This window comes from Monocercomonoides exilis, assembly GCF_001643675.1.
Source record: "Monocercomonoides exilis strain PA203 chromosome Unknown scaffold11-1913109, whole genome shotgun sequence".
Taxonomy (NCBI): Eukaryota; Preaxostyla; order Oxymonadida; family Polymastigidae; genus Monocercomonoides; species Monocercomonoides exilis.
Genome location: NW_027150556.1, coordinates 728,374 through 751,205, shown reverse-complemented (window position 1 = coordinate 751,205; position 22,832 = coordinate 728,374). Strand labels below are relative to the sequence as shown.

The 22,832-nt window shown below is 41.9% G+C and overlaps 2 protein-coding genes across 2 annotated transcripts; one reads left to right on the top strand and one right to left on the bottom strand.

Moving 5' to 3' along the window:
• Positions 1-1,941: 1,941 nt before the first annotated feature.
• MONOS_4024 (uncharacterized protein) lies at positions 1,942-10,023 on the bottom strand (the record flags this gene model as incomplete). The annotated part of the gene is made up of 1 exon (XM_067874064.1): positions 1,942-10,023. The coding sequence occupies one exon, from the start codon at positions 10,021-10,023 to the stop codon at positions 1,942-1,944; it is 8,082 nt and encodes a 2,693-aa protein (XP_067731577.1).
• Positions 10,024-12,813: 2,790 nt separating this feature from the next.
• Positions 12,814-22,028, top strand: MONOS_4025 (uncharacterized protein; the record flags this gene model as incomplete). The annotated part of the gene is made up of 5 exons (XM_067874065.1): positions 12,814-12,908; positions 12,963-13,055; positions 13,114-13,708; positions 13,831-20,985; positions 21,214-22,028. The coding sequence occupies 5 exons, from the start codon at positions 12,814-12,816 to the stop codon at positions 21,460-21,462; spliced, it is 8,187 nt and encodes a 2,728-aa protein (XP_067731576.1). The 3' UTR covers positions 21,463-22,028.
• Between the last annotated feature and the right edge of the window lie 804 nt (positions 22,029-22,832).

The window sequence follows — 22,832 nt, the reverse complement described above, 5'->3', positions numbered from 1 at the left end:
GAAATGAAAGAATGTGATTTGAAGCAAAAAATGCTAAAATACATAAAAACATGTTATTTTGAAAAATAATCTCGATCATTAAGAATTAAAGATTTTCATCTTTTTGAATACCTTTGTTAATTGATAGTTTTCATATTTTCCTCTTTGAATTAACGAAAAAACTTATTTATTCAAATGTATTCTTCATTTTGTCGAAATTGAGTGAAATGGAAAAAATAATAAAAAAACGAAGTGTTAAACAATGAAAAATAACCAAAGGCATTAATAAGTTCAGTTAATTTACAATGATATAGCTCAAAACACTCAAAACAAAAAGCTCGTGAAAATATGAGCAAGTCTTTGATCAAAAAAATAAAACAAAAAATTTCAGATCTATTTACAGAAATAAAAAAAAAATATTTTCTGGCATAGTATATAAAAGTTTCAAAAAGGTTTCCTATTATTTATTTTTTACTGAAAGTGCTCCTGTGAGCCAGAAAATTTAGGTCCCGATTAATTTTTTGGGTACCGATAAATTTCTGACCCTATAAACATTGTCAAAATTTTATTTTCATTGCAGCGATATTTGGTGAGTGGAAACAGAAATCTGATCGAAATAAGAAATATTATATATATTTGTAAATTTAACAAAAGGAACTTTTCAAAAAAATTGAGACATATATAGTGAAAATTTTTAATAGAGAAAAAAATAGGGTTTAACGTGTGGAACAAAATTCACAAAGCAAAAAACCTCATCCCACAAGTTATCAAAGTCCCAACCCACTAATAAAAATTATATGCAAAAAATTCAAAAAAGAGAAATCCCTGAAAATGATCGATAAAAGATTTTCAGAATGATTTCGTTGGTGTGTCTCAACTATTTGTAACATTCAGAAACTCGTTTTTTTTTTTTTTTTTTTTTTTTCAGATCTTCTCTTATTAAATGCATTAATATAAAAATGAAAAACTTGTTGGGGGTGAATTTTTCGTTTCAGAAAATTTCAAAAACTTTTCACTCATTCATTTGCTTCAAATTATATAAATGAAGCATTTGAAGAAATAAAATTGCTTTTCTAATATTATTGTGTTCGCAGAGACCCTTTTTCTTCATATCTCGTATTTGAAAAAAAGCTGAAGAAAAAGGGTCTCTGCGAACACAATAATATTAGAAAAGCAATTCTTATTTCTTCAAATGCTTCATTTATATAATTTGAAGCAAATGAATGAGTGAAAAGTTTTTGAAAGCTGAAATTTTTACACTTTCCCGGATTTGTGACACACTATATTGTAAAAACGAAAAATTCACCCCTAACAAGTTTTTCATTTTTATATTAATGCATTTAATAAGAGAAGATCTGAAAAAAAAAAAAAAAAAAAAAAAAAAAAAAAAAACGAGTTTCTGAATGTTACAAATAGTTGAGACATGCCTGAGTTTGAAATAAAAGAAAAACTCTAAACACAATTTTTAAATCTCTTATAATTTGTGGATATTATTCCGAAATGACAAATAGTTGAAAATTTGAAGTGTGAATCGAACAGAAATACATTTAGAGAATTCAAAAAGAAAGTGATTTTTCTCTCAAAAGTTAATTTTATTGATATGATAAAGAAATAAATTTTTTATCATTTGAATATTTCAAATAAAAAATCAATACAAAGATCAAGTATCCAAATGCAACATTAAAAATGAAATCTTCGTAATAATGAAAGTGAAAATATAACAATCGGATAGCAACGAAACTTTAATGAGGAATGATTTGTTATTCATGAAACCAAAGTGAACAGTGAGTGGTAATTTACAAATGTTTCATAAAATTTTAAAAACTCAAACAACACCAGTGATGTGAAAAGCTCCATTTACATAATTACTAAACAGAACAATTTTGTTATGAAGTTTTTAAGGGAGAAATTTTAATAATTTAGGTTCATTTTTTTGAAACTATATTCTATCAGCTTCATCCTTCATCCTTCATCCATCATTATTTTCTTTATTGATTTTTTCACTTCTGCCAAACTGGGTCTGTCATTTGGCTCATCTGCCCACATCTTCTCCATCACCTCAATCAGCTCTTCTCCTTCGATTCCTTCTGTCAGCGGTCGCACCCCATCCCTTATCATCTCCTGCGCTTCTTCTGCATTGCATTCACTCAAAGGCACTTCCCCAGTTGTCATTTCATGGAGAATCAGTCCAAGCGTGAATACAACTGCTTTTTCTATTTCCTCATCTTCCTCTTCAGGTGCCTTCCATCGCTTCATTTCATCTTTCTGTTTCTCATCTTCCAGTTCTTCAGTCAACACAAATATTTCATTTGTTCCTTCTTCAACAAAGATTGAATATGGGCACAGCTGTCTTGCCATCATTTCCGTCCTTTCGTCTTCAACTGAAATCAAATGCTCAAACAGCTCTGCAACTGCCAAAACCACCTCCTTCCCATCAACAACATCCATCGCCCTTGTTCCCAACGTGAAATTACCTTGAACGGAATGAATCATCGAGTATAATGTTTTGATGTTCTTTTTCTCTTTCTCTCGAAATGGCTTCTTCGCTGATATCACATTGAATGAATGAGATTTTGGTGCTCCAGCAGCAGAATCGTCCTCAGAAAATGGCAATGAAGATTCCAAATCTGGAAGATCATTTTCATTCAAAATTCCTTCGTTCATTGACGGAGGCTCTGGAAGATCTTCATCGTTGTCAATGAGAAGCGGAATTTGGCTTGTCATCCCCTCCAGCAATGTTGATGGAATTTCACTCACCTCAAAGCTTCCTCCATTGTTTTCCCTTCTTCTCCTCTCAGGCTTCCCCATTATCTGCTCGTTTTCTAATCTCTCTTTTGAAACCCTTTTTTCTGCTTCCTTCAGTTTCTTTCGCAAAAGCACAACAACTGCAACAAATATTAGCATGGATATCACAAACAGCACACCCATCACAACAATCACAATCAAGCTCCATTCTTTGCGAGTCCCTCCTTTATTGATATTGCCACCTCCTTCATTCTCATTCTCATCTCCTTTTGATTGAGACTCACTCTTGCTTATCACCACAATTCCATTCGAAAAACATGTTTCATCTTTTCCAAACACCATCCACACACTCACTTCTGTTTTCTTCTCCATCACTTTGAGCAATTCCAAAGAAATTCTTGAATGCACCTCGTTCTCTGATACAAACCAACCTTCTTCGATCTTTTGTGTTTCAACAAGTTCAACATCCCCATCTTTCATGTTTATCTTCACTGACAAATTGCATGGCAGAAGCAGCTTCCCATGAATGATCAACTTCAATTCGCCTGATGGCTTGGTTGCATTCTGCACATCTTCAAGAACAGGAATAAAGAAGGGAGATGCGCTTTCAGCTGCTATTCCTCCCAATTTGCATCCTTCATCCAATATCCACAATGAAGTGTTTTTCTCTATTCCATCTCCTCCTTTCACACTCACAACATTCAATGTTCCCGAATCTGAACAAATGATGTTTCTTCTCAATGATGGATATCCCTCAATTGATGGATTGTTGTTCTCGAATTCTCCCTTCTCAATAACAACACTTCCACCTGACAAAGAGAGCCCTCCTTTCTTCGAGTTGCTGATTGTGGTGTCTTTCATTGTCAGACTGCTTGAAATGGCATCCACAACTGATCCTTTCCACTTGCAAACCTCTTCTGTTCTTCCATTTGTTTTCCTTTCTTCTCTTGCTTCTTCCTCCAAATCCCCAGAGAACCTGCACAGATCAAACCTCACATTGGCACAATTGCTCACTGACACAATCGATCCTTTCTCCTTTGAGCTCAAACACTTTCCAAATGAACAGTTCGATAATACTTCATTCTTCACCAAATTCTGCATTTTCACCACACTTCCACTTCTTGAGAGAGTGATGTTCTGAACATCCAGCTCCTTCATCTCCACGTCTGCTCTGTCTCCAACTTCAATCACATTTCCCTCTGAATCCAAATTATCTATTTTTGTTTCTGATATGGCTGCTTTCGATTCCCCAATGAATTCAATCAAAGGCACAGACAATTTCATTCTCGTGAACACACACTTGACCATCTCCAGCTCTCCTCCCTCAACTCCCATTATTGTGCTGTGAATGGTCAACACAAATGTGGATGACAAGCATTCACATTCCCTCATCTCTGTTGTCCCGTTCTTCACTTTCATAATGCAGCTGTGACTCGATGAAAACTGTTCTCCAAACTCAAACACACACCTCTCCACAACACACTCATTCACAAACATGATCATGTTCCCTTCATTTCCCATCTCTTGAATTGCTTCATTGAAACGGATTGTCGCCTTCACCTTCTTCATTGGCTTCACACTCACATCTCCCATCACACATTCTCCTCCAATGTCACCTTCTCCATCAATAAAAATCGCATTCATGATCCCCTTTTGGATGTGAGACACTCCATGGCTGATGCTTTTGCATGGATTCATCTGTTCTCCACACTGTCGCATATCCCTCCCATTCGCTTCCACAAACACCTGCTGCCCATAATAGAATGTGATCAGCGGGATCAGATCAATATCTCTTTTCTCTTCATCGTTTCCACAAATCGAGTTGTTCGACTTCAGAGCATCCTGGCTGAAGTCCAGCGAGAACAGCTTCTCATTGATCTGCTTTTCAATCCACTTGCACCGGATGAACACATCCTTCCCCACAAATGCATCATTCATTGCGAATCTGGTGCTCTCGATCATTATCCCCAAAGGCGGTGCATCCTCTGTGCCTGCTTCTGTTTCACCAAGGCCAGATGCATCGATCATCAGCCCTCCTCCTCTCCCCTTCACAATGGAACAAATGCACATCCCAAACGAGCAGCCACTCACTTTCAGCTCACTTCCTCCACCCCTCAAACTCACTTTCATCCCTCCTCCCTCTTCGCTCTTCTCGCTCAGACACTTTGTCATCACACACTTTTCCACACAGCACTTCATTCCACAATCAGATGAGTCACCATTCAGAATTGCGGCTCTGCTATCATTGCATGTGATGCTTGTGAATGATGAGCTGTTGATGCTCAGCAACATCACTCCATCTCCATTCTCTTTGCCTCTCAGCATCGTTGTTCCTTTCAATAAGCTGGCTGATGAGAGAGCAGATTCGCTGAGCGAAATCAGACTCCTTCCCGAAATGCTTGTGTTGGTGATCGACAGATTCATCACATCTGCCACTTTCACATCTGAAGACAATTCCACAAAACCTTGTGAAAAATGGAATTCTTTCAGAGCACAATCTTCAATTGCCACACTCCCTCCATCCACTTTCACCAAGCAGAAATCCGTTTCTTTTGAGGGATCCTCACAAACAAATGAGCAGCTTTTCACAGAAAGGGTACCATTCGTTGATGATGATTTAAGGAAAGACAGATGGTGGACAAGCACATTTGGAAGAGAAAATGAAATATTCACAAATGAGAGAATCACTTCTGAAGCAACCATTGCCTCTCCATTTTCTCCATCTGTTTCCTTTTCTTCTTCAATCCTCAAAACTGTTCCATTTATCTCCCCTTCAATCTTCACAACTGGTGTGTTTAATGATAATGATGAAGAAGAGAATAATATTGAACTTCGAAGCAATCCTGAATCAGACACAATGATCTTTGATTCTTCTGTTTCAAGTGTTGCGTATCTCAATGAAACAAGATGATCAATTGATGAACATGGTGCTTCTGAAAATCCACACCCACTGAAGTCTCCTCCTTTCTCTTTCGAAACAAATCCATCCCCACTCCAGTTGCTCCACAAATACACAACAAGCGGAATCACATATCCCTCTCCTGTTGTCTTCCTCTCCCATCCACACAACTCATCCAATAAATCCAACTTCTCTTCAGTTATCTCCCATTTCAGTTGTTCGTTTGGCATTATCTCTCTCAGATCCCATCCTGAAACAAACACATTCTTCCCTTTCCAGGCATTGCATCCTTCGAATATCATTCCTTCAAGCACAGTTGATCCCATTTCTTCTGCAAATCTCACAAATGTCCCTCCTCCAATTCCTCTTCCTCCTTCCTCTTTATCCGTTGATGGCACTTCACATCCATCAAACTTCACGTTTTTTATCTCCAAACTTCCTCTCTCTCCAACAGATATCATCACCCCTCCTCCTTTCATCCCACTCCCCCCTGAGCATCTTGATGACAAATTGCATCCTTCAATATTCGCATTCCCCCCTTCTTTGATTTCCACGTTCAAGCATCCTCCTCCACTCCCACCTGCCACTTCCACTCCACTCACACTGATGTTCTTTATATCCAGTTCCGTTCCATTTTTCATCGTTATTGGTGATATGCCATTCATTACAATCTTCACTTTCTCTTCCATCACAAACACATCAACAATCAGCTCTCCTCCTTTAATGTCAATAATGCTGTATCCTATCATCCCACTTGTCAGTGCCTCTTCTGCAAATGAAATGGAGCAGTTTGCGATTGTGAGTGTTGACAGCGATGAATAAATAAGTGCCTTTCTTGCGTTTTTCAGAGGAGAATCCACAGAAAAAGTGATATAGCTGACTGAAAGCGAACTTGTGCACTCAATAAACCTTTCTTGGTTTGCTGATCCTTCATCACTCACCTCCACTCTCATCTTCTCTTCTTCCACTGATTCTATTTTCCCTGATAGGCACACATCACTTGAAGCCACTTTCACTTCACTTTTAATTGATGATTCAGAAACAACTTCGATTATATGAATGCTTATGTTCGCTCTCTCACTTATGCAATAGTCAATCGTCAGACACCCAAACTTCTCGAATCCACATCGGCTGTGATCCAATGACCATTCTCCACTCCCATCAACAATCAGCTTTGATCCCATTGAACACAAATACACAAACAGCGGAATCACTTCGTCTTCATTCCCATTCTCACTCCCACTCAGCTCCAAAACATCTGTTGGAATGGCTCTTGCATCAAAAAATCCAAATGAAGTTGCATTCACTTTTGACTCAAGCAATATCCCTGAGTTGCAACAAACAAACACATCCTTCCCAAACATTGCAGCATTATCTGCATCAACTGAAAACTTCACACCACTCTCTATTTTCAATCCACAATCTCTGCTCCCCATCTCAACCATCATTCCTCCGCCTCTCCCTTCTCTTTCTCCCAAACCATTCGCTTCACATCCATCAATCACACTCATCCCATTCACAACCACACTTCCTTCTCCTTTCACACTTGCATGTATCCCCCCTCCTCTTCCACAGCAGCTGCACCCTTTGATATTGCATCCTTCAATCACAATTATCCCATTCTTTCCCTCACCTCTTTCTGCCCCAACTTCCCCGTCCATCCATCCTCCATCTTCATTTCTCTTTTCAATGTTGCTCACATTGCATCCCATACACACCACAGCATCCACCCCACTTGCAAACTCAACCAATGAGTGAACTCCAAACATTAAACTTTCTTCAATCACAAACCCTTCCATTTTCAGCTTTCTTCCAATTGCCCTGATAAAGCTGTATCCAATTGCATCACCTTCTGCATTCTCTGAGGAGCAACAAACAGAACAGTCTGTAAGTGTGAGGAGTGTTGAGTTGGCTGAAATCAGTGATGTTACCCCTTCAAGATCTGTTTGAAGCGAAAAGCTGATGTTTTCCATTTTGCATGCGCTCTGCACCTCAATCAAGAACTCGGATTCCAAATTATCTGGAGTTTTCACGATCACTTTCATCCCTTTTGTGATACAAAACACCTTCCATTCATATTCACCAATCATTGCAACCTCTTCCGCAAGCTCAAATCCTGAATCCAATTCGATGTTCTTGTTTGCTTCTGGATAACGCACTTTAGCTGCGTGAGTGATGGTTGCACACGGATAATAATCAAGTCCACAAAAGAGCGAGTTGCATCCTCCTAGCCCATTCTCTTTCTCCTTTCCAACATGTGCTGATCCATCTATTTCATCCAAATACACATTCAGCGGAAATAGCCCCAGTGTTGGATCACTTCTGTCGAATCCCACCAGCTCGTTGAATGCTATTGTGTTTCGCTGAATATTCAGATTTGCTGTAGAAATTGTCCCGATTGCAAGCTCGCTTCCATTCACAAACAGATAATTTCCGCCAGATTTTGCTGTACATCCCTCAAAGTTAACTGAACATATTGAAAAGTCAAATGAATTTTCATCCAAATGCAGCATTATCCCTCCTCCATATCCACTGCACTTGCATCTGTTGAATTTTGTTGCTTCGCCTTCTGGTGTTGATGAAGTTCCTGCTCGCAACTTGCTTGAAGACGATGATAAATCAATCTTTATCCCACTACCACTTCCATCCTCGCACTCACAATCTTCGATTGTTACATTCTTGACCACAAATGTCTCCCCTTCCTTCACACTCTTTGCCACAGCCACTCCATCTCCATTCGTCAACTTCACATTTTTCACATTCATATTTACTAGAATGCTCCCTGTTGATTCTGCGCCCGCAGAAAAAAGTGAAGATGAAGATAATGAAAAAGATGGAAGATCTGGCTCAGAGAACAAGGGTTTTGACACATTCATATTTATGATCTCCACATCAACCATCGACAGCTGCGAGAGTGACACCACAAACACTGACGAAGAAATCACATTTCCTGAAGAAACACTCGTAGTGATCACAACATCCTCCAATGAGAGAGTCCCACTTCCATCAGATACCACAACCACGCTTGGCGAAGAATCTGCTGTTGAGTTGCAGTCTACGTTCAAGTATTTCATTCTCAAATAACCTTCCGTCATGCTGAACAGTGCTCCCGACGAAGATGGAGCAGAAAGTGCCCCTGTTCCAATCGAACTTTCTTCCCTTCCTTTCCCAATGACTGAAATCTTTTTTGATCCAATCTCAATAGTTGTCGCTTCGCTTGCGTAATTCCCTTCCATCAGCGTGACGGACAAGCTCAACTGCATCACGCTCCGACTGACTGCAACACCAATGGTTCTGCATGCACTTGATTCATCAATTCCGCACAAATCCTCTTCATTTCCTCCACTCACTGCTACAAACCGATTAACTATCCCTCGTTTCAGCCAATCCTTTTTTGTTGTTTGATCATACGTCCAATCACTTGCATTCGAGTAATTATACGCATAACAAACTCTTGTATCGTTAGTGTTTGTAGTATAGCATTCATAGAACGGATTGTTTGAAGATAAATAAAAATTGTAGCGATCATAATACATCACATCATGCCCATAAGGAGGATTGGCTGAGCATTTGCATTCATGGAAGAACAAAAAATAACAATAATATGAATCGCTTTGCGATGATGACTGATTTGGTGAAAGATGCAATCCTCCTCCATATGACGAAGCTTTACACGAAATGAACTGGATGCTCCTCATTTTGAATTGGACAGGTACATTACGACAATTCATTCCTCCTCCCCATTTGCTATCAATTGAGCACGAAGAGAAACTGCAGTCAAATACACACGCACTCTTCCCTTCTCCATCTTCCGCTTCAATGCATCCTGTTCCTAAAATTAAAAAATTTTCAAGATAAAGCCCTCCTCCGTGGGTTTTTGCTTTGCATTTTTCGAATTCGCATCCTCTGATGCGAACGCATGCTGTTATTGACAAAGCACAAATCGCTCCTCCGACATTCACTTCTGTTGAGCATGAATTGAATGTATTGTTCTCGATCTTAAACGATTTCACACTTGCGCACAATATTCCACCTCCATCATAATGGGCAGTGCAATCATTAAATTTACAATGTGAAACAAAAAGTTCTCCATTTGGACGACCATACATACATATTGCCCCTCCACAAGATTGCCCGTCTTCAATTACTAAATCTGTTCCTGTTGTATTTGATCCAATCCATTCACACCATGTGAATGTATTTGCACCATTGTCTGTTTCATTCATTCTCCCTGGATGTTTCTTTTCCTCTTCTGTTCCGATGTGTTCAACATTTCTTGTTCGACAACATCCAATGAATGAAGTGTTTGAGGCAGCCAAAGAAGTCAAGGATTTGCTGAGTGAAGGAAGAATTCCACCATCATATGCATCACAAACAGATGAGAATAAGCAACTTTGCATAAAACATTGAGTTTTATAAATTGAAGCAGTTGGAGATGAACAATCTGAAGGTTTTGTTGAAATGTTGAAGAATATCAGATCAGCAAGTGAAATACTCTCAATCAATGGAGAAGCCAGAAAAGGAGCTGAGGAGACACAAAAGGTAGAAAAACACGAAAAACGGACAGAAAGAAGGCTTTTATTAGAAGCCTTGTTGGTTGTGCCTTTCGATGAGAAAAGCGGAGAAATTTCGTTCGATAATGGATTTGATGATTGCAATGTGATATTTTCCAGCAACGCACAACCCCCATGTGTTTCAAATAGAGGCACCCTGCAATTCATTGCAACCCTGCATCCTCTAAAGGCGGCTCGGCTCCCTTCAATTCCACAAATTGCAGTCTTTCCATTCACTGATACAAATTCCAATCCACTCCATCCAACTGAAGCATTTTTCAAATCAAAGCACCCTTTGATCAAACATTCTCCTTCCTTTGAATTAAATTCCTTCAGAATTGTTGAGCGCCTATCGATAATCTGCCTTTGATTCTTCAAGTTGCAATCCTTTTTGCATTCAGTTAATCCTCCTTCTATGTATTTTTCTTTTTCGAAGGTTTTCCTTTCTGACGCCTCATTTTCATTCGTGATTTTATTGTGCGATGAAAAAGACAATTCGCTATGAATATTGCCGCTGATTTTGCTTCTCAATCCTTCATTCGGAAATCTATTTCCTTGTGCAGGAAAAAATTTCTCATTATTGAAATTGTTCCTTGTACAGATAACTTCAAATCCCGCAGACTCGCAGAAATCCTGACATAGAATTTTTCGTTCAGCTAAAAGAAATGCTATTGAAATTAACAGCATTTTCACCATGAAATCTTTATTTTTAATATTTTAAGAATATGTATTTTTATTATGGGTCAGTCTTTGATCCATGCTATTTTATTATTATTTCAAAATTACAACAACTCACTTTGCCGAAGAGTGGATGTTGGTTTTATAGCGGAGTAAAGGTGTAGTAATTCTTTTGAGACCTTGATATCCGTTCTTGGCTGTCTTGACGAAACTTCATTGAATTCGATTCAAATTCGTTTTCTTTTCTCACAAAAAAATTGTAGTTAAATGCTATATGATGCTCAAAAAAATATTGCAACGCGAAGTTTGATGCAAAAGCTATGTATTCACTCTTTCCAATGCTTTTAAACAGTTTCAGTTTCGCAAATGAGTCCTGTGGAGCAACCAAGTCGAAAATCGCAAAATTATTCTCTTGCCATAAGGATAATAAGAAATACATTTCAATAAAATTGATCAAGTTGTATTTTCATCTCACCTAAATATCACTGCAATATTTTTCTCCATGGTTAATTTCATTTGCTTCGCTTCAGTAATGAACACAATTTCCGTTTCACTCTTTTTTCATTTTGAGGAAAGTAGAAGTTTGAGCATCTTCACTTCATTCAAGATAAAGCCTTGGCTTTTTCAGAAAACACAAAGCAATAACTTCTGGCTGACATCAAAACCATTTAACGCCTCATTTTCCATGTTTCTCATTTTCTTCATAATTTCTATATGAATTAGCAAGAATAGTTTTGTATCCCTTGATGAATATGTAATGTCTTCTATCCTTCTTCTTTTTTCGTAGGAGCAAGTGTGTTTCAGATACTTTTGTTTCTCACCATATGTCTGTTTTCCTTCATCCCTTTGGCTTCTTTGTTTTCAACGTCAATTACCTTTCATTAGTTCCTTATTTTGAAGGTTTTTTCTTTCCCCTTCAAATTTGAAATTGGAAATAATCAAATTCTTTTGTTGCAGATATCTTGAATCTTGTTGTCGTTAACGTCCATTGTATGTTGTTTTCCATTTCCAAGGCTGTCATGTTCTTCTTTTGAAGTTGCCTTTGAAGTTTCAAGTGAAACTTCCGTTATTATTCATGTTTTTGCTCTTTTCTGCCCTTTTCCCAATAGAAGAAAAAAAGATTTCCAAAAGGATATCGATAATGTGAAATCCGAGAAATAACTGAAAACATAATGAACGTTGATGCAAATAATTTGCATTGCATTTTTCTTTTCTTTGATGTTGAAGCAAAAGTCAAGCTGTTGATAGATCTTTTGTTGCAACAATTGCTAAAGAGAGGCAATGCACGACTTAAATGTTTTCTTTGCTCCACCTTTCCTGATTTCGTTCGTAAGATATTCAACGCGTTTGATGCAAGTAGTTTCTTCAATGGAAATAGAAATAAGTAGTTGCAACGGCAAAAAAAAATCGAGTTCAAAGTTGGGCGAAATATGCTTCTGTCATTTACTCAATTCAAGACAGTCTGTGATTCTTGGAAAAAATCAAGAAAAATGATCTTTGAGTATTTTCCAGTTAAATGCAAAAATAAAAACTAATTTCAGTTCAGAAGGCAATGATACTCGGATGTTGTAGTGCGTCAGCGATTGAATGATTACTTCTTTTGATATTCTTTGTATATTCTTCAATCAAATCTTTTTTGAGGATCACTTTTCAAAAGATGAAAGCAAATATATCAAATTTATAGATATGCAAAAAAATTGTTGAAAAAGAGCTCAATCATCCTTATCTCTATCTTTTCACGAAAATCATCGAATAAATCATTGTCTGAATTTTATGATGGTATATTTTACATCACTAAAACATCAACAGCATGTCAGTCACAAAAATTTTTGGAAGAAAAAATTAGAAATATTTTTAGTTTGTTATCCTTTTGAATGAAGATCTAATTGATGATTGTTTTCCATTTTTATTAACCTTGTTGGTTTCAAATCCTGTTATGGGCATTTTTGTTTTTGATCAATGGCTTCTCTTGAGGAAGATGTGTGCTTTTCAACTCATCCAGGAGCCACATCAGTTTCATTTGATAGGCTGCTGATGATTCATGCAATTTTATTGTGTGCAAATGGATTTCTTTTTTTAACGAAAAAAATATTTTAATTTTCATATAGAGTTGCACTTCTAATTTATTGTATTGTCATTGCAATTTATTATATATATGGAACAAGTAATGAGCGTTCTGCTGATTCTGATTCTTTGGCTAGGCTTGCAATATAATTTTTCAAAATAAAATTGTTTTTCTATTTATATGTTTCCTTTCAGATATGCAAAACAGAAAAAAATAGATATAGGCAGAACAATTGGGTGGCTATCATTATTTTATGAGGGGGTCCAGCTTTCGTCATTTGCTTTTGTTAAAGAATATCAATTTTCATCCAATGAGTCATCACCTTTATCAATCCCTGCCTTAGATGGATTTTTTAAAGCAATTTTGTTCATAACATTGAAATTTAATGATTGGCTGCCTGCTATTTTATTTATCTTTTTCTTTTTCTTGATTATGTTTGCTGTTGTTTGGACTGGATATTTACATAACAAACTGCACCAGTTTCTGAATGTACTGATTTGGGATATGATGTATATACCTGCTACACGTTCATTTGTGGAGGCATTTGCCTGCACGTACACTTGCAAATTTTTTGGACAGCCAAAGTCATTTAGTCCATATCCTCCAATGGATTTATATCACTCGGTCAGTTGTAATTCAGTAATTCATTATATTTGGTTTGCTGCTGGATATTTAGGAATCCTCTGCCTACATCCTCTTGCGCTTCATTTTGTGGCAAGAGAGAAAAATAAATCAGATCCTGCAATGCGTCTTCTTCCTCGGTTTAATGTTATTTTCTATATAAGCAAAGTTTGTAATTACATAAACTTAAGCCATTTATTATTTTTTTAATGTTTATAATAAATTTAATATTCTTCGTGTGAATAAAATAAATAAATAAAAAATAACTTTATTTTATACTAACCAAATAGTTAACCATGGTTGTGACGTCTGTGATTTCGAAGAATCCAAACATAATCCTCCCTGTGAACACAATCATATTCTTCGCGCTGATGATCTTCCACATCTGGCTGCAGCCCTGCCTCGGGTTCGGGCTGGAGGTGAACAACTTCCGGTCAGCGCTGTTCTTTGGTGAATTTTCGTCGTCTCTTTTTGCGCTTTTTGCTGAGATCTGGCCAGCACAGACGGAGCTGTTTGTGATTATGATGCCGGTGGTCTTCATCTGCGGGTTTTTCGTCGTCTACAAGTGCAACTCCACCCGCGCCCGCAAAATGTCGCTGCCGAACTTTCCTCTCATCCGCCTTCTGTACGGCTTCGAGACGAAGACGCGGCTGAAGGCGTGCATTTGCATCGTCGACAAAGTGCCCAACGTGACGCAGGAGATGATGGAGCACGCAGTCTCTGCGCTGGTCGAGATCATCCAGTCAGACACCGCCACCGCCGAGGAGCACAAGCACGCCATGGACTACCTCGTGCTCGCTTCCTGCAAGCCGCTCGGCCCGCCGGCGTTTGCACAGGTGGGCGTGTGTGTGGAGCTGGTGAAGCTGATTCTGCGGGGCCATCTGACATCAGTGAAGGACATCGAGTCTGTGATTGAGATCATCGACGATGCATCCGAGTTCGACTACATCGCCAACTACAAGTTCCCCATCGAGGAGATGGAGAAGGAGATCGACCTGATCCTGTACTTGGCAGAGAACAAGCCTGATGCGCCGTTCCTCCCTGTGCTGATTAAATACGGCGCGAACCTGATGAAGCGGAAGGACTGCTACACGTCCATCTGGAAGGGGAAGCAGCTGCAGTATCTCGAAAGCGTGGCGCACCACATCGACGCCTCCGCCATCATCAACCGCGTTCTCCTGTCTACTGCCAGTCTTTCCCTGCTGCCTTCGATGCCGCATCTGGTGACCGACCAGAAGACGATCTCGCAGATAGCGTCGCTGACGATCCACCCGAACACGTCCATCTCCTGCCACGCGGTGTTCACGCTGCTCTTTCTGAAGATCCGCGTGAAGAATGTCAACCTCATCAGAGAGGCATTCCGTGTGGCGCTGCAGCAGGCTCCGGCAATACTCGACCTGCAGCACCGCTGTTCTGTGCTGAAAGAGCGGGCAGCTGAAGAAGAGCGCATCAAACGCGAATTGGAAGGGAAAGGCTCGTCTTCCACCACACCGCTGCCGACAGCTCCTCCGACGCCGCCTGAGTCAGAAGGAGCATCTCCTCTGAACAGAACGCCCAATTCAACCACTCCGCAGCAGAGCCAGTACCCTTCGCCCAGCACAACACCTGGGCCGAACTCTTCCACCCCTCCTCTGACGCCTCCGCCAGTGCAGATCAACTCATCAGTGAAAGTGGAGACAGATTTCGGGAAAAAAGGTGTGGTGAAGAAAGCGAGCGAGGAGGGAAAAACAGGTGCGGAAGATGCGAAGGGGAAGAAGAAGGACAGAGAAGTGAAGATGCTGGAACGGATGGCGCTGACGACGTGCCTGTATGTGCCGTGGGAGCGGAAGGATGGGGACGAGAGCGACAGCGACAGCTACTACGACGACTTCGATGAAGAACTGGAGGACGATCGAAAGGGGACACGAGGTGACTCGTCTTCGCGTTCTGCGTCTTCATCGCGCTCTTCGGGCTCTTCGTATTCTTCTTCGTCGTATTCCTCCTCTGCTGCCAGTGATGAGTCCCTGTCAGAGAATGAGAGCGGATCGTCGCTGAGTGATGTGGAGAAGAACATTGAGCGATCGATGCAGAAGTTCCGGGCTAAAAAGGAGGCTGATCAGAAGAAGAAGCAGGAAGAACAGATGAAGAAGCGGATGGAGGCGAGGGAGAAGAGGAAGATTGAGAGAGAAGAGCAGCGGAAGAAAGAAGAAGAAGAGATGCGAAAGCGGAAAGCGGAGAAAAAAGCGCAAAAGCGCAAAGAGCGCGAAGAGAATGGAGAAAAAATTGGGGAAAGCGAGCAAACAGGGCAGAAAGAGATAGCTCCCTTGGCCAAAATACACGGCCTTCACCCGTTCTACCCGACTTCTCCGCTGTACCACATCTCCCGTCTGAACCAGCGCTTCTCGTTTGCCCCGCGGCGCCTGCCGGAATATGTCGATGTGACTGAGTCTCTGCACTATGAGCTGAAGGATTTCAGCGAGCCAGACTTCAATGGACACTGTGTGAACATACTGGAGATGAAGATGAAGGAGAAGAAGATGAAGAAGAGGAAAGAAGAGGCAGCAGCTGCTGCTGCTGCAGAAGGGGTGGCAAGAAGGAATGTACCGATTGGGGAGAGGAGCAGGAGAGGGAACAAAACAAGGTATGCTTCAGAAGGGGATTCGGGTTCAGATACAGATTCAGATTCAAATGACAGTTCGTCTTCTGATTCTGACTCAGACTCGTCTTCGTTTTCAGCTTCTTCTGACTCATCTGCAACGAAAGAGCGGCTGAGGAAGAAGAACGAGGAGCTTAGAACAAACAGGATTGATGGCACTTCATTTGATTTTGAGAGAGGGTTCAAGGAAGATGAGAGCGATGTCTCATTCTCGTTCCTTCTTTTGCGTGAAGAGGACGATTCAAGTTCTTCTGATTCATCTTCCTCTTCCTCTTCTTCCTCCTCCTCCTCAGACAGTTCATCCGACAGCTCTGGGGACAACGCAGCGAAGCGTGTGAAGAAGAAGAAAAGGCAGCTGATGAAGCAAAGAGAGTTGCAGAACAAGAAGAAGCAGACACTCGAAGAGATGCTAATGCAGAAACGCCGGCAGCGCGAGTTCGTGACGCTCTCGAGAACAATGCTGAGGAATGCTCCGATCATCCCAATGAACGTCATATCGCAGCAGCAGCCGCCGGCTCTGCCAGCGTCAATGGCGATGGAAGGGCTGCAGAAGCCGTTTGGCGCGCCTTTGCCACCCGCAGAGGTGTTTGACGTGGGCAAAGTGCAGCAGTTTGGCAACAATGGTGGAGCTGGCATAGGTTCAGGGGCTGTTCCATCGGGCAATGCGGGTGAAGAGTCCTCTGAGACTGACCTGGAGAACGACCCAGAGCTGGCAAAGCTGAACCCGCGGGCACGGGCGATGATCCTGGCAACAGAGCGGAAGGAGAGAGAGGCGAAGAAGCTGCGCGACCGGGGAATCTTTGACGGGGTGAGTGCGCTTCAGTTCCAGATGAACCAGGAGTTTGCGAGGGCGTCTGCCACACTCAGAAGGATCAAGTCGGTCAGGCTGAACAGCAGCTCACGGGTGCTGTTTGAATCAGTGGCTGGCTCTGGAGCAGGAGCTGGAGCAAGTGCTGGGGCAGGGAATGGGCCGAGTGGTGGTGTGGGAGAAGGGAGCGGAATGACAGACGTGTCAAATTCAATGCAGATGTCGATGACACAGTCGAAGCTGATACTCACAAAGACCCAAAAGAGGCTGAAGAAGAAAAAGAAAGAGGCAGAGGAGAAACTGACGAGACAGCAGATGATCATCAAAAAGAAAGAAGAGGAAGAAAAACTGAAGAGGCAGCAGCAGGCGCAGCGTGTGGCAGAGCTGCTGAAGGAGCGCTTTGCAAACTCAGAGGAAATCAACAAGTTCAACTTCTATTCACAGAAGTCCAAAAAGGGCGATGAAGCGGGAGGAGCAAACGGAGCAGCAGGCGGAAGAAGTGTGGCTGTGTTTGCGTCTTCCAAGAAGACGCTGATGTCAAACCTCGCTTTTCGATCACCTGAAGACCCAATCTGCAATCCATCGCTGCTTGACAATGATCCAATGTTCAGGGTGAAGCCACAGGCGATGCTAGGCGGGGAAAAGATGAACATGGGAGCAGGAGGAGGATCTGGAATGGCATCCACAGCACAGTCTTCTCCAAATCAGAGCGGAATGGGCAAGTCAGGGATGAGTTCTGCATCGAATGCAGCGTCAGTAGCAGCCACGCCAAAGGGAACGAGAGTTGCAATGGTGCCGTATTCATCGCCACTTGCATCGTACAACTCAACAGGAGCATCGTTTGGACAAGGAAGTGCGTTTGGGAGTGAGACAGGGAGCATGATGGGGATGTCAGGCACGATGATGTCGACGACGGCTGTGATGAATGCGGAGGTGGTGGAGCTGGACCGGATGCTGGACGAGACGCGGCTGGAGATGCGGAAGATCCCTTTGTGGGAGAGAGACGACCACACGTTCATTGAGCCCCGCAGCGTTACTCTGTTGGACAGGCTGCAGATTGGGCAGATTACGCTTGTGAGAGACAGCGCCAGCGGGATGATGCGGAAAGCGACGCCGTCGACGCAAATGACACGAAAGACAGCCACGACGCTTGCTTCCTTCTCAACATCGTTTGTGGAGGTGTGCATCCAGAACATGGCAGAGCATCTGAGCGAGCACGAGAACACACTGCAGATGAAGCGGTACTTCCGCACAGTGTATTTCGACACCAAAGCCACATATGCACACAACCGGCTGACAGCGGCTGAGACGCTGTGGGCGCTGAAGGTGCTCCCAGAGGAAGAAGAGCTGAGCGCTCCGGGGCAGCCAGGAGGAGATGGGCAGGCAGTGACGATGACAGTCCCCGAGTACAGCTACATGTTTGCCTCGATGAAGCAGCAGTCGCAGATGGAGATGCTGGGCAAGCTCCTAGAGAACCGGCTGGTGGACTTGGGTAACACAGCAGAGACGCTCAAAAAACACTTCCCCAGCGAGCTGAGTGTGGTGCGGGACTCGAAGATCATCTCGCAGAAGATGGTGCAGCTGCTGACACAGCCGGTGGGCACGCTGCCGGACTCGATGCTGCTGTGTGCGCAGAGGACGTTTGCGCTGATCTCGTATGTGCCAGAAGTGGCGCGGTATGTGGTGGCGTCCGGAAGCTTTAACCACAAAACGTTCCGCCTCGACCTCGACGACGGAGAGTGCTACACGGCGATTGTGCAGTCCATCCAGAACTTGATTGTGAGGAACCCGATGGAGTTTGAGAAGCGGCGGCAGGACATCATCTCGTCGATCTACTACGCGTACACCACGTACTACGGCACCGCCAACAGCCCCAACGCTGTGAAGAACAAGTGCCTCAAGTACTCTGCGAAAGGGCCGATACTCGAGTCCTGCGCAGCGACGTGTGTGAACACAGAGAGGCTGGCGTTTGCAGTTGTCTACACATTTGGGGTGCATGTGCTGGGAGCGTCACCGAACTTCCTTGTGGCGCTGCTGGAGAGGCACATCAACCTGCTCTGCACTGTGATCGACCGCTCGTATGTGTGTCTCGATGCTATCATGCCTGCTCTTATGGTGCATGACCCGCTCTACCTGGAGCGTCTGTGCTTAGACAAAGAGTGCTACTTCTGTGCGCGCAGCGAGGAAGACGCGGAGCTCATTCACTACGATTACCTCACAGAGACGGAAGCTGAGCGGTTTATTGCGCCGATCCGGGCGAAGAAGCTGAGTGGCGAGAAGAAGGACCCGAGGTACATCAAAGACGCGCTGTATGTCCATATGGCGCGGTCGATCCTGAACCTGTTCAGCATGATGAGTGCACGCTCCTGGCAGCTGGTGGCGATCATTGCAACATACAGAGACCGGCTCCGCTTCGAGACGCTGGAGTCGCTCCGCAAGAAGATGGCGAAGGAGAGCGGGAAGGGCAAGCAGGAAGTTGGGGGAAACCTGGACGAGCCACAGCAGGCAGACAAGGAGAAGAAAGAAGGCGGAGAGCCAGAATCGGAGTCGGATGAAGAAGATTCACTGGACGATGCGATGGATTACTCGAGTGACGATTCGTATTCGTCGTCTTCTTCTTCTGTGTATTCTGACAGCAGCTCAGAAGACAGCCGCGGGAAGGGCAAAGCTGCTGCGAAGAAGAAAGGGAAAACTCCAGCGCCGGCAAAGCGGAAGTATGCGAACGACTGGTCAGACAGCGATTACTCGGACGATTCGCCGTTCTATTCGGACTCTTCTTCAGCTGATTACACAGACTCCTATTCGCGGAGCAACTATTACTCAGACTCTTCTTCGTATTATTCGGACTCGTACGGAGACAGCTACTCGGATTCTTACTCTGATTCGTATTCAGATTCTGACTCAGACTATCGGAGGGGAGGCGGAGGTCGAGGCAGAGGCGTGGGGAGGGGAAGGGGCAGGGGAAAGATCAATGTCAAAGAAGCAGGAAAAGGCAGAGGAGTTGGGCGAGGTGCTGGACGAGGGTCAGGAATCTCCCTGTTCTCTTCATCATCATCTTCTTCTTCTTCACCTTCTTCCTCTCCTCCTTCGTCTTCCAAGATGTACTCACGAGGCGGGAAAAGCGAGATTGAGTCGTATTTTGACATGAGAGACAGGCATTCTATCTCAGTCGACCATTCAAAGCTGCTTCTGGGCGGGAAAGGTTATGTGCTTACAGACAAAGAAGTGGCTGAGCTGAGGAGCAAAGACCAGGACAAGCTGAACTCAAAGGAGAAGAACGATCTTGTTGTGTTTGAGTACCAGCAATATCAGAAGAACATGGTTGCGCATTTGGCAGAGCTCAACCTGCCGAAGGATGACTCTCTGTTTGATGCGATTGACAAAAGAGAGAACCAGCTGCCGTTCAACGATCCGATGAAGAACATTGGCAAGAGCACCACCGACCAGCCGTCGCTGTCGTTTCCTGAGTGGAACGACCCCAAAATGATCAGCTGCACGACGAATGCTGGGAATGCGCCTGTGATGATGCACATGTTCTTCCTGATGTGCTTCTCCCGCATCGCGTCTGTGCGGAAGGCAGCGGTGATGGCGATTCTGTCGCTGGTGCAGCAAGGCGAGAAGAAGGACAAGGCGAACCGGTCGGTGATGCGGAACTACGTGCTGAACCGGTTCCACGCAGCGAAGATTCCGTTTGCGCTGCGGGCACTGTACGAGCTGTATGGCGACAGTGAGATGGACACGCTGTGCATGGATGCGCTGCAGACGCTGGTGCGCACCTGTTTTGAGCAGCATGTGTCGAATGCGACGAAAGACGCGATCATTGCAGAGCAGTTCCCGACGGCGTATGTGATACACAAAGTGTCGACGATGGTTACGCCAGACAATGTTGATGTGCTCTCAGTGCTTGTGCTGATGGCAAGCAAAAGTGTTATTCGTGTGTCGATTAAGACGCTTGTTCCTTTTGTTTTATTGGAGGCAAGGCATTCACCGAAAAGAAAACTGGTATGTGGGAGTTGATGGCGATAGTGTTTTTGGATGGATTTGGAAGTATTTTCTGAAAAATTGGTTGATTGTTAAATGAATAATTTGATTTATTATTTTATAATAATTTATTTTATAATAATTATTATTTTGTTAATGATATTTCAAACAAATTTATTGTGATATATTAATTTTTCTTTCTTTCTTTTGTATTATTTTTTAATTTTCATTCTATCTTTCTTGCTTCAGGCCGTTGATGCATTCCTGCGTATCCTTTTGATTGCGCAGAAACAGCAACAGAAGAATTGGAAGAAAGCTCAGAAATCGCGAAAGAAGCAGATGAAGATATTGGACACGATCGACGAAACGTGGTTTGTGGACTCGGAGAAGATATTGCTTCCGCTTCTTCACGACACAACCGTTCGTCCGCTGCTGTTAGACTTTCTGAAGGCTGACCCCATATTTTTGAGGATTATGCGAAATGCTGATTTTCATTGAGCTTATTCCATATTGCAATAGACACAGGGTGGGGAAAAAAAAACATAACACAAATATTATTATTTCTGAACAAATAAAAAATTTTTTTGCATTTATTGCTGTGCATCAACATTTGCATTTCATTTGACTATTAGATTGTTTTGTTTTGATTTATTTTGTTTTGTTTTTATGTTTGAGCAATTTATTTTAAGCTTCATTATTTTTAAGCTCTCAATTCGTTTTCGTGTTTGTCATTTGCTTGTCTATAGCGATTCGTTTTTTAACTTTATGTTAGATTGAAAGGAAATTTTTCTTTCTTTTGTTGAAGGATTCACATCTGGTTTTTGTGTGTTGCTTTTTCTTTTTTGTTGATCGATCACTATATTTTTATTTGTAAGCCTCCGCTAAGCAAATTTTAATGATAAACAATTTCGCTAAATTTTCCTTTTCACTTCAGTTTTGTTTAACATCTTTTATTTGAATGATTTAAGGCGGAAACCTCATTTTTTGTATTTTTATTTACCAAATAATATTTTTCTTTTTGCAAAGAAAGGACTTCGGGAAACGAAAAAGAAAAGACAGTCAAATTTTTATTGAGCACAATTATAATTTTTTGCATATTTTTTGATTTTATAAATATAAAGCTAAAATTTGAATTTCGAACAAATAGGTCTCATAATTCTTAATTTATTCTTCATGAAAATTTGTGAGTCATTTTTTTTTTTTGAAATTTCATTTTTTTGGCATTTTCCAACAAGTTAAGAAATAAAAAGTGCGTCATTCTTTTACAAGTTATCACATTTATTTATCCACTCATAACTGTTAGGTCAACAACAGAGTATTTTTAATGTCAAGTCAACTTCTTTTTGGGCATGTGGAGTAGATCCTGGTACCAGATGATCTTGTCCTAAAATTGTTTTAAATTATTCAAAATATTTTCCACTTAAGCAACTCAGATGGCTCAACATCAGCAATTTACGATCATGACTAAAATAAGCATTCAGCCATTTCAGAAAATGTCTGCAAACGAAAAAGAAACATCGGAATGGTTGTTTCCATGAAGGAAAATAGACTCTTTTAAAAAATGCCCTGATGATGGTTCGGATGTTTATGTTTTGAAAGTGGATTAAATTCACAGTCGATTTAAATGTTCATTTTGTAAGAAACGATGGTCCATCCGAAAAAACACAGTTTTTGAAGATTCAAAGTTAAAAATAAATCATATCATGTTGATTCAATTAAGTTATTGGTGCCATTTGGAGGTTCATCAAACGTCTTTGATGTGTGGAATAGATAGGCATACTGTAACAATTTATTATACAGCAATAAGAAGGACATTATCTACCATCTTTCTCCGAAATCAGCAACCAATTGGGGGAATTGGCGAGGTT